Below are 15,489 nucleotides of genomic sequence, written 5' to 3' on the forward strand. Positions count from 1 at the left end.
GGGAAAGATACCTTGGTTCAAGAAGGCCAATGAAGTTCAGGGTTTCTCTCTCAAGTGGAAAGGCACATGGTGAACACAGTCAAAGTTTCTCGCTCATCTGGAAAGGCACATGGTGAATACAGATAGTCAGGGTTCCTCTCTCATCTGGAAGGGCACATGGCGAACACGGCGTCATCTGCTAGCTTCTTCTCCTGGCTTCCTGTTTTATGAAGTCCCCTGGGAGGCATTTTCCTTCTTCATCTCCAAAGGTTGCTGGCTGGTGGACTTTGCTTCTCATGGCTATGTCGTTCTGCTCTGCTCTCTGAATCTCTTTCATTCTCCAAAATGTTCTTTTATAGGACTTCAGAAACTAATCAAGATCCACCCAAATGGGTGGAGACACGCCGTAACTTAATCCAGCTTAACAACCACTCTTGATAAAATCACATATCCAGGGAGATCTGATTACAGTTCCAAATTTACAATACTGAATAGGGATTAGAAGAAATGGCTGCTTTTACAAAATGGGATTAGGATTAAAATATGGCTTTTCTAGGGTTCATACATCATTTCAAACCAGCACATTCTACCCTTGAACCCTAAAAAAGACATGTTTTCCCCATATACAAAATACATTCATTCTATAACAATATCAGAAAACCTTAAACCATTCCAGTAACATTTCAAATACAAGATTAATACAAGATTAAAATTAGTACAAAGTCTCATCAAAGTTAGTTAAAGGCATGGACAGTGCTAAGGCAAAATTATCCTCTGGCTTTGGACTTTTGAAAACTCATAACAAGTTACTTGCTGACAACATACAAAGGAGGAACAGTCACAGGATACATACACACGTTTCCATACAGAGGAAGGAACACAGGGGTCACCGGACCAATGCAGTTTCAAAAACCCTCAGGGCAAAGTCCATTAGATTTCATATCTGAGAATCATTTATCTTCCGGGCATTAGAAAGCAGTAGTCCACCCTTTCCAAAGGCCTACACAGAGGTCTGCCTCTCTCCAAACGCAACCCTGGGGGACATTGCGGAGACCACCTTTTTTCCCTTCTCCACCCTCTCTAAGCATTAGGGCTGCATCTGGGCTCTCTGCCGTCTCCAGGGCACACACTCAACCCCACAAGTGGTGGCAGTCAGGCTCTTCCCAAACCCCAAGGAATGTGCATCACCATATCCAAGGCCTGAGGCAGCATGACTCTTTCACTGCGAGGAGGTGGAAGGCCCATCCTCTGCCTTCAGGGTAAACTCACCCTCTTCAAGGGCTTGGGTGGGTCTGCTCTCCTGTTGACTTCAGACCTTGGCCTCCAAGGTTTGCCTCTGAAGTTATTTTTCCTCCAGTGTGTCCCTTCTCCGTATCCCCCAGTCCAAACTGGCAGCGACTCTGTTTATACAGGTCCCACAGGACTCTCGTTGGCTTTCTATGCAGTAGCCTTAGATCATGCCCATCAGACATAAGGAATTTCCACAAATCCTTCCTAGATAACTCTTATGTCTGATCCTGGCTTTCTCTGAAATGGATGACTGGTTCCACATCTGGCCAATTCCTCACATGGAGCACTATTCTCTGGGGTCTCCCTTCCTGGAAGCCCAGAATTTTCCAGGACATCAATTTCTGGTTTCTTTGTACCCAAGAGTTCAGTTTTCAGCTTATCTCTCTCCTGTCACATTTCACTATAAGCTGTAAGGAGAAACCAGGCTTTACTTTCACATTTAATTTGGAGATCTCTTCTGCTAAATATCCAACTTCATGGCTTTTAAAATCTACTTTCCAGCCAAAGCCACTAGTCAATTTTGCCAGATTATCTGCCATTTTAAAACAAGGCTCATCTTCCTTCCAGTCTGTAATGACACACATCTCATTTCTGTTTAGAACCTGGTCAGAGGTGTCTTTAGAGTTCACATTTCTACCAAGATTCTCTTCAAAACATTCTAGGCCTTCTCTATCAAGCTCCTCACAACTCCTCCAGATTCTTCCCCTTATCCATTTAAAAAGCTGTTACAACATGTTAAGTATTTGCAAACTGCAGCAGAAGCACCCCACTCCTGGTACCAAAGTCTGTTCTAGTTTACTAGCTGCTGGAATGCAATATACCAGAAATGGAATGGCTTTTAAAAACGGGAATTTAATAAGTTGCTAGTTTACAGTTCTAAGGCTCAGAAAATGTCCCAATTACAACAAGTCTACAGAAATCTCCAATCAAAGGCATCCAGGGAAAGAGGCCTTCGTTCAAGAAGGCCAATGAAGTTCAGGGTTTCTCTCTCAAGTGGAAGGGCACATGGTGAACACAGTCAGGGTTCTTCACTCATCTGGTAGGGCACATGGCGAACACGGCGTCATCTGCTAGCTTCTTCTCCTGGCTTCCTGTTTTATGAAGTCCCCTGGGAGGCATTTTCCTTCTTCATCTCCAAAGGTTGTTGGCTGGTGGACTTTGCTTCTCATGGCTATGTCGTTCTGCTCTGCTCTCTCTGAATCTCCTTCATTCTCCAAAATGCTTCCTCTTTTATAGGACTTCAGAAACTAATCAAGATCCACCCAAATGGGTGGAGACACACCGCAACCTAATCCAGCTTAATAATCATTCTTGATTAAATAACATCTCCAGGAGATGTGATTACAATTCCAAACTTAAATACTGAATAGGGATTAGAAGAAATGGCTGTCTTTACAGAAATGGGATTAGGATTAAAACATGGCTTTTCTAGGGTCCATACATCATTCAAACCATCACAGCTTGGATGACTCTAAAAACATTATGCTAAGTGAAAGAAATGAAAAATAAAAGACTATTATTGTATATGTATCTATTTATATGAAATCCCAAAAAAAAGAAGGCAAAACTATAGTGACAGAAATCGGATCCTTAGTTGTTGAAGTCTAAGGAGGGAATCAACTACAAAGGCACACAAGAAAAATTTTAAGGGTATAGGAAATTCACCATCTTGAATGAGGCAGTGGTTGCATGATTCTAACAGGCACCAAAATTCAAACTGTATACTAAAACCAAGTGAATTTTATTGTATGTGAATTATATCTCAGTAAAGTTAGGAGGAAAAAAACTTTTAAAGTAGGTAGTTAAATAAATATATGATAAACTGTATTAAAAGGGGATGCTAAAAAGAATATTTTTAAAGTGGAAGCTTACCTGACAAATAATATAAATAAAATATAATTCCAAAAAAACAAAAAATATATATATAATTCCAAAACATTAATACCTATTACAGTAAAATACATTACACCATATTTAGTCTGAGTTCTAAATTTATCAGTCCTAATAAATTATTTAAAACACTATAAGTATACTTTACAATAGAAAAGAGTGATAAAGAGCTTAGGCTTTTGAGTTGTTGGAATATTGATTCTACTATTTATGAAATCCACGATACACTAAGCAAGTTTATATAGGTTTTGTTTTTCTTCAACAAATTACAATACCTACTCTCACAGACTTTTGTAGAGAGTCAATAAAATACACTATTAACAGATGGTGGCAATTATTAGTATTAGTATTACTGCTGCTGATACTACTACCATTACTATAAGCCCAAAAGAGAAATGCTAGGATATTAATTTTCCTGGTATTATTAAGCTCTGGTTTTTATAAAAGACACCAAAAGTACCAAGTGAATAAAAATTTTAACTCTATAAAATAGTTTCACAGCATGGTTTCAAAGTTACACAGAACCAGGTTTTTATTTTTGGTTTTTTTTTTTTTTTTACATGGGTAGGCACCGGGAATCGGACCTGGGTCTCCAGCATGGCAGGTGAGAATTCTGCCACTGCATCACCACTGCCTACCCCAGGTTTATTTTTATATTGTGTTCTAGCATGATATAGCCTTGGTTTATCTATTACGTAGTAACTACTCAAATAAAATCCCACCAAAGGCTGGGATATATAACACTCTAGAGATAAAATCAGGTTTCCTGTTTCATTTTTTAATAGCCATTCTAGAAAGAAAGCAACTGAGCTCCATCTGGTGGATAAAGGAATAACCTATAAATTACATATAATTCAAGGTAAACAGATACATGTGAAATTTTTTTACCTGTCTTTTTAGAGAGGCTTGAAAAAAATAGGGTTTCAAGCTGACTTATTCCTCTGGAAAACCTATAGTATTAGATTAATCTTAGTACAAAGAGAATTTTTACTGCTCTTCCTTTGTAGTATACGCTAACTTAGAGTATTTTAGAGATCTGTAGTTTTATTAAATGAAACTAAATAAAATACTATTTTCCTTTCAATCGGTTCATGTGGGATAAAAATAAGGGAAATTTATATAAAATGAATAATATTTAATAGCCAAATCATGTAAAGTAACAACAAAAAAAGTAGGACTGAAATTTAATAGAGTAAAATCCAAAATGATAACAAAAATAAGACATTTAATTAAATTAAGAAATTTAGATTAAATCAATTTCTTGATTATTCTCTATCTAACACGCTATACAAAAAGAATTATCTCTACCTTTCCTCTCATATATAATTAACAGCCATATTTTCTCCATCTCTTCTATATATTCACAGCCACTCTCCACGTGCAGATTCTTATCAACTCTCACCTAGCCTACTGTAATTTTTCTGGTCTCTCTGCCTTTTTACTCCCAGTAATCCATCACCCATACTGAGTCAGGGAGAATTTTCTAAGTAGTAAATCTAATTTATGACCAACTTCCTCTTTCACAAGGTCCTCTACACTTGGTTACTATAACAGGATAAAGAATTGTTTCTTTCATTGTGTTCACTCTTAGTTTTGTACAAATTCTTGCACAATGCCCATTACACTGAACTACAACTGTTTGCTCCCCTCTAGACAATGATCTCCTTGATAAACTATGACCAATACTTATTTGTTATCTCCACTGCTTGGCACTAGACAATATTTTATAAATACATGTTGAGGTACTAGCAGTCAATGAGAGGGAAGGGAAGGGGTATGGGATATGAGTTTTTCTTTTTACTTCTTTTTTTGGAGAGACACAAATGTTCTAAAAATGATCGTGGTGATGATTATACAACTATGTGATGATATTGTGAGCCACTGATTGTATACTGTGGGTGAACCATATGCGTGAAGACTTCTCAATAAAAATACCAAAAAAAAAAAACCATGTTGAGCAAACATATCAGTAAATACAAAGGGGGAAGGAAGGAACAAAAGAGGGAAATGATATGAAATGAGATAACTTTTACCTGCACAAGTTCATTGAGAACAACAGCATCAAAGCCAGAAAGGTACTGCACATAATACCTCTGCATTACAGGTCCATATTTCCTTACATGTGCTCTAAGCTCTTCCATGTAAAATATTAATTCAGCAATGTGCCTTTAAAACAATTTTCAATAAAAATATTTGAAATTCATTTTTTCTTTAAAAAAAAATGGCATTCTTAAATATTTAATGTCAATTAATTTATAAGTTACTGCATAGGAATAAAAACATCATGAAAGCAAAAATCAAAACAAAAAACTGAAAATCAATATAAGCAAATACCAAACAAAAATAAAATTAGGACATCTCAAAAGTACATTTAAAAATCACAAACGAAAGAGGGTTAGGTAGAATCGAGATTTTCTGTATGCTCTTATTTCTCTTCTTCATTTATCTAACTCCTGTTGAGGGACTGTGAACTAAAATGAGAGACATTGCAAATGTTACACTGGGTTGCAACTCTACTCTGTAAGGATTTACAATTAAATGAAGTTAATCAATTTGAAGAATTAATTCATAAGAAATATTACTGGATATAGCCAAAGAAGACAAAAAAGAATTTTACTACCACCTACAGTGCTGGAAAAAAAATTAAAGCCCTAATTTTAAACCAAAGTTTGTACTTTAATTAATATCCTCCAATGATGCATTATAAATATTCCTTTTGTACAAATCTGAAAGTCCCCAAAAAATGTTTTTCAAATAATTTACTTCAAAAATAAGTTCCTAAATTTCACAACTCATAAATCAGAATATATGAAAAAAAAAAACTTTTAATGTTGCTAACTTACTTATCTATGAAGTCATCCGCACTCTTCTTTGGCATGTTATCTGCATGACGAAGCAGCCAAATAATCTCATCACGGGCAAATGATAATGCCATAAAAACAAAAAGTGCCTAATTTAAAAAAAGTAACAATGTTTACTCATGCAAAGATTAATAAGAAAACCTATTCATAATCTAAAATGAAAAGCCATTGGCAAGAAAGGATAATAACTAGTTCAAAAGAGAAGAGACTAGCATGAAGTCTTGCAATAATACAAGAATAACTTTAGTGGGAAAGAAAAGTTGCTTTAATGGACAACAGAATTATAAAAAGTAATTGAGAGTGAGAAAATAACAAGGCAAATATGCCAGGAAGTACAGAAGAGAAGAAAAGAAGAGAACTTCAAGGTATGTATAAGGGAAAGCATGCATATAAAGAAGTGGAAAATGAAGGAAGATGTGAAGTATGCATCTGAAGTCAGCAAATTCACTCTCAACTAAATAATATTCCAAATCTCTTCACACAGTCCTTGATTCATGTTTTAGTGAAAAATGCACATGAAGAGAAGAAATTTAAAAAAAAAAAGTTTAATGTGGCATTACGTGATAAAAATAAGAATTAAACCAATTACCTTGGGACCTAGCAAGCCAGGTTGATCAGAGAGGACAGTAGCCAATTCTTTCAGTGCAGATCTTAAAAACTTGCGCCTTTCTCTATGCATTGAACCACTACAGGGAAAGACACTATTTCAGTTTATCTGTTTCTACTAAATTCTTGTTGGCAATTAAATAACTTAGCATTTCAAGGTCAACATCTAAAACTTTTTTAAGGATGCAGATGCCCCTACAAAAATCATCTTCTATGTGTTTGTCATAAAATGGCATTCCAATCTTTTGGTTACCCTTGCCTTTCTTATACTGCATTTGTGACTATATTTTTTCACTCTCCAACTATTAAAATCCTAACCAATCCTCAAGAGTAATCCTTCAAGAAGCATTTCCTAATATTCAGCTATCCATTTCTAAACAATTTTAGCAACTTTAGTACCATATAACTTACACTTTATAAACTAGACTTGAAATCTTTGAGGGCAAGCATTGTCCTACTGTATACATCTTTTTCTCTCCCTACATAGAGATCAATATAAAACTTATTTAATTATGTTTCTTAAACTATACAAAATATACACAAGTCCAAGAAAGTTTTAAAATTTAGAAAGGTATATAAAATAAATAGCCATGTAAACGATATTATATGCCAAAAACCCAAGTATACAGAATAAGCCAAAAATGTCGCTGTAACACAGATCAGTTTCAGAAGATAAGAATTATAATTTAACTTTTGCCATTTTCTACTTGTGTATCACATCTCTAAGTTTTGGCTTCTCATTTATAAAAAGAGGAATAATGACATCTGTAACTTTATGCCTATGTATCTTCCATGATGCCTACCTGATACACAGAGTTCCTACAATATGTTACATTAATTTCAATGACAAGCTCATTTTCTTTGACAATAATAAAGTCATCTGGTGTCATTTCTTAGGATAAAATGGGCAAATATCATTTTGACTAGTTTACTTTGCAAGATTGGTGTGAGTAGTCTGAGTTGTTATTAACATCTTAAGAAAATGTCTACAAGGTACTTATGTCCAGCAGATGGTAATAAGTTACAGGAATTACTATTGCTTACTATTTATTATTCTATATAATAAAGGAAATAGAAATAACTTACTTTTAAAAGATCATTACAAAAGATAAGTATGATACTACATATTTGCCTATGATAGAGTATATCCTATGAAGAACTATGAGTATGTTTACTTCTCTAATTCTAGAAAAGAATTCAAACACATTCCGAACTATGTTATTTGCATTAGAGAATCATTTTTGAGTAATACAAGCACACGTACTTAATTCAGTGAAATAATATGGATGAGGAATAATATAAAGTACAGATAGCAAAGAACAAAGGGGGTTTAAATTCCCAATAGCCATCATATAGCCCAAACCTAAATTATAATATTTCTCACAGTTTTATATTTTTATCCATGACAATGTTCATTTTCTTTCTGCCTTACAGAAATACTGATGGATTAGCTATCTCTACATTACTTAAGCTCACTGGAGAAACTAGTCTATATACATTCTAGATATATAACAATTAAGGTGAAATATCAAATTATTTACAATTATTTTATGAGAAAATTGAAAAGTTGTTCAAAGAACTTAAATATATTAATTTCCAACAAAAGTTACCTATGTATGTAGTAATATAAGAAACTAAAACTTGGGAGCGGGATGAGGTTAGCATACATTCAAAAGTAAATACTATTTAGGAGAGAGTGTGGATATGTCAATTTTCAAGAAATATTATAAAAATCAGTACAACTTACAAAATGCTGCTATGGGGGGCACAGTGACAGTGTAAAAGATACCCAAAAGTCCTTTGCATAGTACTGCCTTAAGCATTTTATCAATGGTTCAAAAATATGTAAACTGTCTATACCAATTTTAAGGTTATATAGCTATTATTTCTCATTGATTGAGCATCTCCCTCTTCTGCAACCTCCTGCACACCATTAATTTGCACTCATATCAAGAAAATAATGCTTTAAGAAATGAATTCTGGATTAAAAGTACCACAGATAATAACTACTTACGCATGTGACACAGCTGCCTCCTTGCATTCTCTTATGTCATTAATACGTTTATTATAGCTATGTGCAAAAGAAAAAAAGGTATAAACATGTTCATCTCTATTTGAACAATTAAAGTCAAATGAGTTAGCCAAATACTAAAACTGAATTTAAAAAACTTTTAATTATCAACAATAAAACTGGCCCTCAAAAACTGGATGCACACGGAAGAAGTCTATCTACATCTTTCCTGGCACCTTAGGTGCCTATTCAATGCTTTCTATAAAGATAGATCTCACATTATATTAAGTTCAATAAAATTAAACATTACAATGAAGATTTTTATTATAGTAAATCTTACTTACTTAAAGCACCAATAAAAACATTTAAATTATACTTCTGATATAACTAACCGTGATGTCCAAAAATCTAAAGTTCTGATACAACGACTATACCTAATTTTTATTAAGGTCATCTCATAAACACAAATTTCTGAAAGGTCATGTACAAATGATTAACAGAGATAACCACTGTTTGGGTATGCGGGTTTGTGGTGGGGAAAATGGGCAGAGTTCATTAACCTACTTTAAATCACTTTAAAAGATAGTGTTATAGGTTATTTTTAACCTCCATTTACCACTTGCTTTTCAAATTAAAAAAGATTTAATTAAAAGAAACAAAACACCAACTTAAAACCAATCAGTTTAAGGTGCCATTGGAAAATTTCATGAATACTAGATATAAAAACTCAAAATTCCCAAAATGTTAAAAAAAAAAAAAAACTCCAACCTTTTTTAAAAAGCACTTCTACCAAAATGAACTACAACTTCCAAATTAAGTCCTCTAAGATTTATGTGTTCTTTAGGCAAATGTCTGAAAGGTACTAATTCTGTAAGCACTGGCCTCTATAATCAATAAGTCTCTACACCCATGGTCTGATTTGTAATCACTACGGCAACTCATTTTAAATTAGCTTGCCCACTCACAATTTAATCAAAGATAAAAACTTCTTAACTTTACATACAGCACTTCTTAAATTGATGAACTTATCACTAAAAAGGCATAACAGAAGTCAGTTGTTTCAGGGTGTCATTAAACTTGCTTGCACCATAAATAACATAAGCACATTTAAGATACACAGAATATATGGATTTAAATGTTTACATTTTTCTTAATGTGATTCTAGAGAGGGTGCCAGTATGCTAAGATATCAATACTGTAAGTTTTCATGATTTTAAAATCTGAATTAATTAGAAAACAATAAAGCCCACCTGACATAGGATATTTAAGCGTTTTCCACCAGCTAAATTAAAATAATAGAGCCGAAAAGTACACAGGGCTCTGTTTTTCATATAATGATTTCTACCACCTGCACAAGAATATTAAAATCATCTTTATTGACTGAAATCAGAATATGGGTTACTAGAGAAAGGGGGCATGGGGAGGCAACACGGACCAGAAAGAGACATAAGAGAATTTTCTGAGGATGATGGAAATGATCTTTATCTTGATACAGGTAGTGCCAAAAAGGCAAAGTCATAGGGCTGAATACTTAAGATTTATGCATTTTTCTGCTTGTAAATTTTACCTTAATAAAGTACTGGTTGGGGGAAAGTGCACATTTCCTTATCCTCTCCAAGATACAAATACAGTAGGTTAGAGACGGTACCCAGGCACCTGCATTTTAACTGATATCCCAGGGTAATTTTTATGCATGCTAAATTTGAGACCTACTGGCTTAAACTGTCAGTGCTACACAATGTTATTTTTTTTTTTTTTTTTTTTTTTTTTTAAAGGGAAACATCTTTTAAACATTTTCTTGTTTTATTGTATTTTGTTTTTCCGTTTTTTGTTACATGGGCTGGGGCCGGGAATCGAACCGAGGTCCTCCGGCATAGCAGGCAAGCACTTTGCCCGCTGAGCCACCGCGGCCCGCCCACAATGTTATTTTTTAATAACTAAAAGAGGCTTTATTTTCTTTCTTTTTTATTTTACATGGGCAGGCACTGGGAATGGAACCCAGGTCTCTGGCATAACAGGCAAGAACTCTGCCGCTGCATCACCATCACCTGCCCTAAAAGAGGCTTTGTTTTATCTCAATTTTATTAGGACATTATTCAACTGGGTATGGAATAAATGCAGGCAAGTTTCATTCTTATCTGAAGCTAGAAAGCCTAATGTAATTACTCAACACTTTCAGATATAGGAAAGCCCAGGACACTTCAGATTCCCCTAGTTTGAAAAGATTTCATAAAAGCTAACAAGTCTGAGCTCAACTTGGTTTTTAGATATTACTATAGAACCTCAAGTGGAGAGAAATGTAGACATTAAAAATTTCAAAAGAAACTCAAATTTCAGTGATTTGTTTTACAGGGAATGAATGCAAATGAATCACTTTGGAGTAACTCCTATTATAAGGAAATATGATTTACTCTGTGCAGCAGTCTTCTATAATTGTTTTAATTATTCTAATGATTAAAAGAATCATTAGATTCTATTCTAATCTAACTTTTGATTCATATAATTTTACAAATGTACTCCATTCTAAAATAGCACTTATAAATATTTCAAAACTCTAAAATGTATATGGTAGTTTTATAATAATTTTATTTTAAAATGTATATGACAATATTTCTGTCAAAAACCATTTATGATTTGAAAAAAGAACCCATCTTCACTCTTACAGAAAACAAATTTTAAAAGGGCTGGAACACTAGATTTTTAAATCTGTGAAGTTACAAGTAAAAATATGATTCCTACCTTTGAAGTTACAAGCAAAAATATGATTACTACCTTATCAAAAGACTTAAAAACTACCTGCTAGGGCCAGTAAGATGGTAGAGGCTTTATCTTGCATGATTTCCCTTGTTCATCTGCCCAAAACTATAGTAAAGATAAGCCACTCACCACCCCTCTCGGAAAAAAGACAAAGTAATTGAAAATACCATACCCTCGAATGTTTACAAACAAGTCTTCTGCTGCTTTGTGAATATGGAAAACTTCATCACGAAAGAGAGAGAGGCAAGAACTACTTTGAAGAGCTAGCTTCCAAAGGTTCAGTGCTGTCGCATCAGTATTTAGGATCCCATGGCACAAAATAAAGCCAACTTCAAATAAAAAGAAAAAGAAATACAAATGTAAAAATACTTTCAGAGTTAAGTTTTTTCAGTTACAGGGTAGCTTTTCAAGTATACAGAAATGTAATTATAATCACTAAATTGAAGTTATTAAATGATAAGTAATAATACATGTATCTTGCCTTTAGGGACCACGATACATGAAAAATACTTTTGAATGTTTCAAGGAATTCAAGGAAGTTAAATACACTTGTATATGTATGACTTCACAATATATGCTTACTTATGCTTACAGTACTTGTATAGCGACTCCTTTAAAGGAAGGTTAAGTTAAAAATAAAAACAAAAATGTCAAGTTACATATAAAAGTATCAAAATAGTAGTATACATATAATATTATTCAGGAGTTCAAAGAATGGCCTGACTATTGAGTTATTAGAAAACCTCACAAAGACAGGACTGGATTATGATAGGCCAAACAAAGTACCTTGTACTCGGTAGGTACTGTATACTTTCAATGAATGAAAAATAAGGTGTTACACCCTACCACAAAAGGTTAAGGAGGACATCAACAAACATATAAAGGATTATACATTTCTGTATGATTCCCAAATTAGATTACATAAGATAAAGGATATATTCAGAATTCAGAGAATACAAAGCAATATAATATACTGAAAGAATCTTAGACTTTAAGGGTAAATACTTGGGACTAAGTCCTAGTTTAAAATCTTAAAAGTGTAATTTTGGGCAAATCAGTTACACACACTGAATCTTCCTTTCTACAACTGTAAAAGAAGGACATGACCTGTCCTGTCCAAAAGATAACAATGTCAGATAATACACATGAAAAAATCTAATAAACTATAAACTTCCATAAAAATGCAAGATACTACTTTTACCCTATCATTTCTTTTGGTAATTTATGAAAATTGATTTGCTTTATTTTTCAGTTATTGTAACAACTCTAACGATTACTGTACCCTGTGTTCATGAGTACTTTTTGATCCCAGCTTGAAATACTTTAAAAATATTTCTGAAAATGTCTTTTACTCATTTATTAAAACAGCTTCCTTCACAAGCAACCCAGAGTGACTTGTTTTTTTCCATTTTGCAGTGTGGGTACAAAGAACTGATTTTGCAGGATATAGAAAACAATAATTGAAAAGAAAAATATCTTCCTCTCTAAAACTAAAAACAATATTACTCAAAGTGCCAGTCCATGATAGGATTAAACAAAGAAACTGAGACAATTCAAAATCTTTGACAGAAATTTTACAATGATTTCTGAATTGAACTCTCAAAATAATCAAATATAATCTAATAATTTGATTATTTTGAATCTAATAATTCAAATGTGGGCTTTTATATGCCTTTGTTCATTATCTCATTTCCTCATAATTCCAGTAATTCATTTTCTTTGTAATTTCCAAAAGTATCAATTTGCAACTCAATGAAAAAGAAAAACTGATTAAACTGCCTAACAAAAGAGAATGGCAGAAAAGATAAAGAAACACGACCCAACTATACGTTGTTTATAAGGAACCCACTCTAGAGCCACAGATACAAATAAGTTTAAAATGAAAGGACAGGGCAGGCCACGATGGCTCAGCAGGCAAGAATGCTTGCCTGCCATGCTAGAGGACCCGGGTTCGATTCCTGGTGCCTGCCCATGTAAAAATAAAAAAAAAAAAAAAAAAAAAAATGAAAGGACAGAATGTATTTCATACAAAGAGCAATCAAAAGAGGGGGGGAAGGGTGCACGGGTGGTTCACTGGTAGAATGCTCGCCTTGAATGCCAGAGAACTGGGTTTGATTCCCGGATCATGCACCAACACCCTGGCCCCCACACCACCAAAAAAAAAAGAGAGAGAGAGGGTGGCTATATTCATATCAGACAAAACTGACTTTATACAAAAAACTGTTAGAAGAGACAAAGGTGGACAGTATATATCAATAACAGGGTCAATTCAACAAGCACTAAAATAATTAAAACAAACATTGACAATACTAAAGGGAGAACGTGAAGGGAGAAACAGTTCTACAATAACAGTTGGAGATTACAATATACCATTTTCATCATTGTGTAGAAAATCTAAACAGAAGGTCAATAAGAAAATAGAGGAGCTGAACAACATTATAAATCAACCAGATCTAATCAACATATATAGAACACTTCCCCCAATAACAGAACACACAATCTTTTCAAGTGCACACGGATATATTCTATTCTCAAGGATACACTATATGTTAAGGTATAAGAGAAAACTAAATGAATTTTAAAATACTGAAATCATAAAAAGTAACCCCTCTGGCTACTCTGAACGTTGCCCTTTACGCAAGCTTCAGGTAGACCTTGTTACCTATCATAACCTGCCAACCCCCAACCAGGACCATTACAGCCAATACTAAAGAACACCTAGGGCAATATATAAGATTCCACAAGGGCTCCAGGCACTAGAGTGACTTGCCAGAAACCTAAAACCTCCAGATGGGGTCCTGGTCCAGGTAAGTCCTGAAACCTAGGCCAGCCTCTGCAGAACATCAGATGTTCTATCTCCCTACCCCATGTTAGTGACAGACCCTTCCAATATGAGAAATTTAGCCACAGACCAAACACCCCTAAAGAGAGGGATGGAAAGATCAAAGGTGATGGTGGAATTATACAGAAAAGACAGGATCTAACAAATGAATATAAATGCTGAATCATTAAATTGATATCTCTTTTAGTCTCCAGTATTTTAGAGCACCTAGAAGTAAAAACCTAAAATTGTGAAATTATAACCCATGTCAAACTCTGAAACATGTTCTACAACTAACTGCAGTGCTGTGCTTTGAAATTTATAGCTTTTTTGTATATATTTTATTTTTCACAAAAAAAGGAAAAAAAAAAGTCAATTGTGTTGACAAAAAATATTTAAGCCCTCTAGCCTCCTATATTCTGGAGAAGTTAGAAGGAAAAATATGAGAGGATCGCATGGTGGGTCATGACAAATTCTGGGATCTGTCCTGTAACTACTTGTTGAAGAATGCTTTGAAAACTATTGCTTTTTTATTTCTTTGCTTTGTATATATGTTATAGTATACAATAAAAAAAAAGTTAAAAATAAAATAAAGTTACTTCCATAACTACAAAGCAAAAAAAAAAAAAAGTAACCTCTCTGACTAGAATGGAATGAAACTAGGAATCAGTAATAGAAGAAAAACTGGAAAATTTACAAATATATCAAAATTAAATAGGACACTCAAACAACTACTGGGCTAAAGAAGAAATTTCAAGGGAAATTAGAAAATACTTAGGGACAACTGAAAACAAAGACACAACATACCAAAACCTATAGGATGCTGGGAAGGCAGTGCAGAGCTCAGAGGGAAATTTATAGCTATGAATGCCTACATTAAAAAAGAAAAAAGACCTCAAATTAATAACTTAACTTTACATCTTTAGGAAACAGAAAAAGTAAACCCAAAGTTAGGATATGATTAAGATTACAGTGCTGATAACTGAAATAAAGAACAGAAAAATGAACAAATGAAAGAATAAACAAATAGCTAAATTGATAAAGACAAAAGGGATAAGATGCTAATAACTAAAGTCAGAAAGGCAAATGGTGATATCAACAATAACCTTACAGAAATAAAAAGAACTATAAGAGAATCATGAATAATCATACACCAACAAACTAAATAATCTAGAAGAAATTTAAAAATTCATAAACTACCCACAATAACTCAAGAAACAGAAAACATCAACAAACATCTAAAATATACATATTGTGTCAATAACCAAAAACTT

The 15,489-nt window shown here is 33.7% G+C and overlaps 1 protein-coding gene across 1 annotated transcript in view; it reads right to left on the reverse strand.

The window, feature by feature from the left end:
* Positions 1 to 15,489, reverse strand: part of NCKAP1 (NCK associated protein 1) — a 155,825-nt gene that overhangs the window by 68,520 nt on the left and 71,816 nt on the right. Inside the window, exons 9-13 of the mRNA XM_077154375.1 lie at positions 11,567 to 11,723; positions 8,641 to 8,697; positions 6,610 to 6,706; positions 6,003 to 6,109; positions 5,193 to 5,325 (exon numbers count right to left, since the gene is read on the reverse strand). Coding sequence (XP_077010490.1) covers positions 5,193 to 5,325; positions 6,003 to 6,109; positions 6,610 to 6,706; positions 8,641 to 8,697; positions 11,567 to 11,723 — 551 coding nt within the window. The remainder of the gene's footprint in view (positions 1 to 5,192; positions 5,326 to 6,002; positions 6,110 to 6,609; positions 6,707 to 8,640; positions 8,698 to 11,566; positions 11,724 to 15,489) is intronic.

This window comes from Tamandua tetradactyla, chromosome 3, assembly GCF_023851605.1.
Source record: "Tamandua tetradactyla isolate mTamTet1 chromosome 3, mTamTet1.pri, whole genome shotgun sequence".
NCBI lineage: Eukaryota > Metazoa > Chordata > Mammalia > Pilosa > Myrmecophagidae > Tamandua > Tamandua tetradactyla.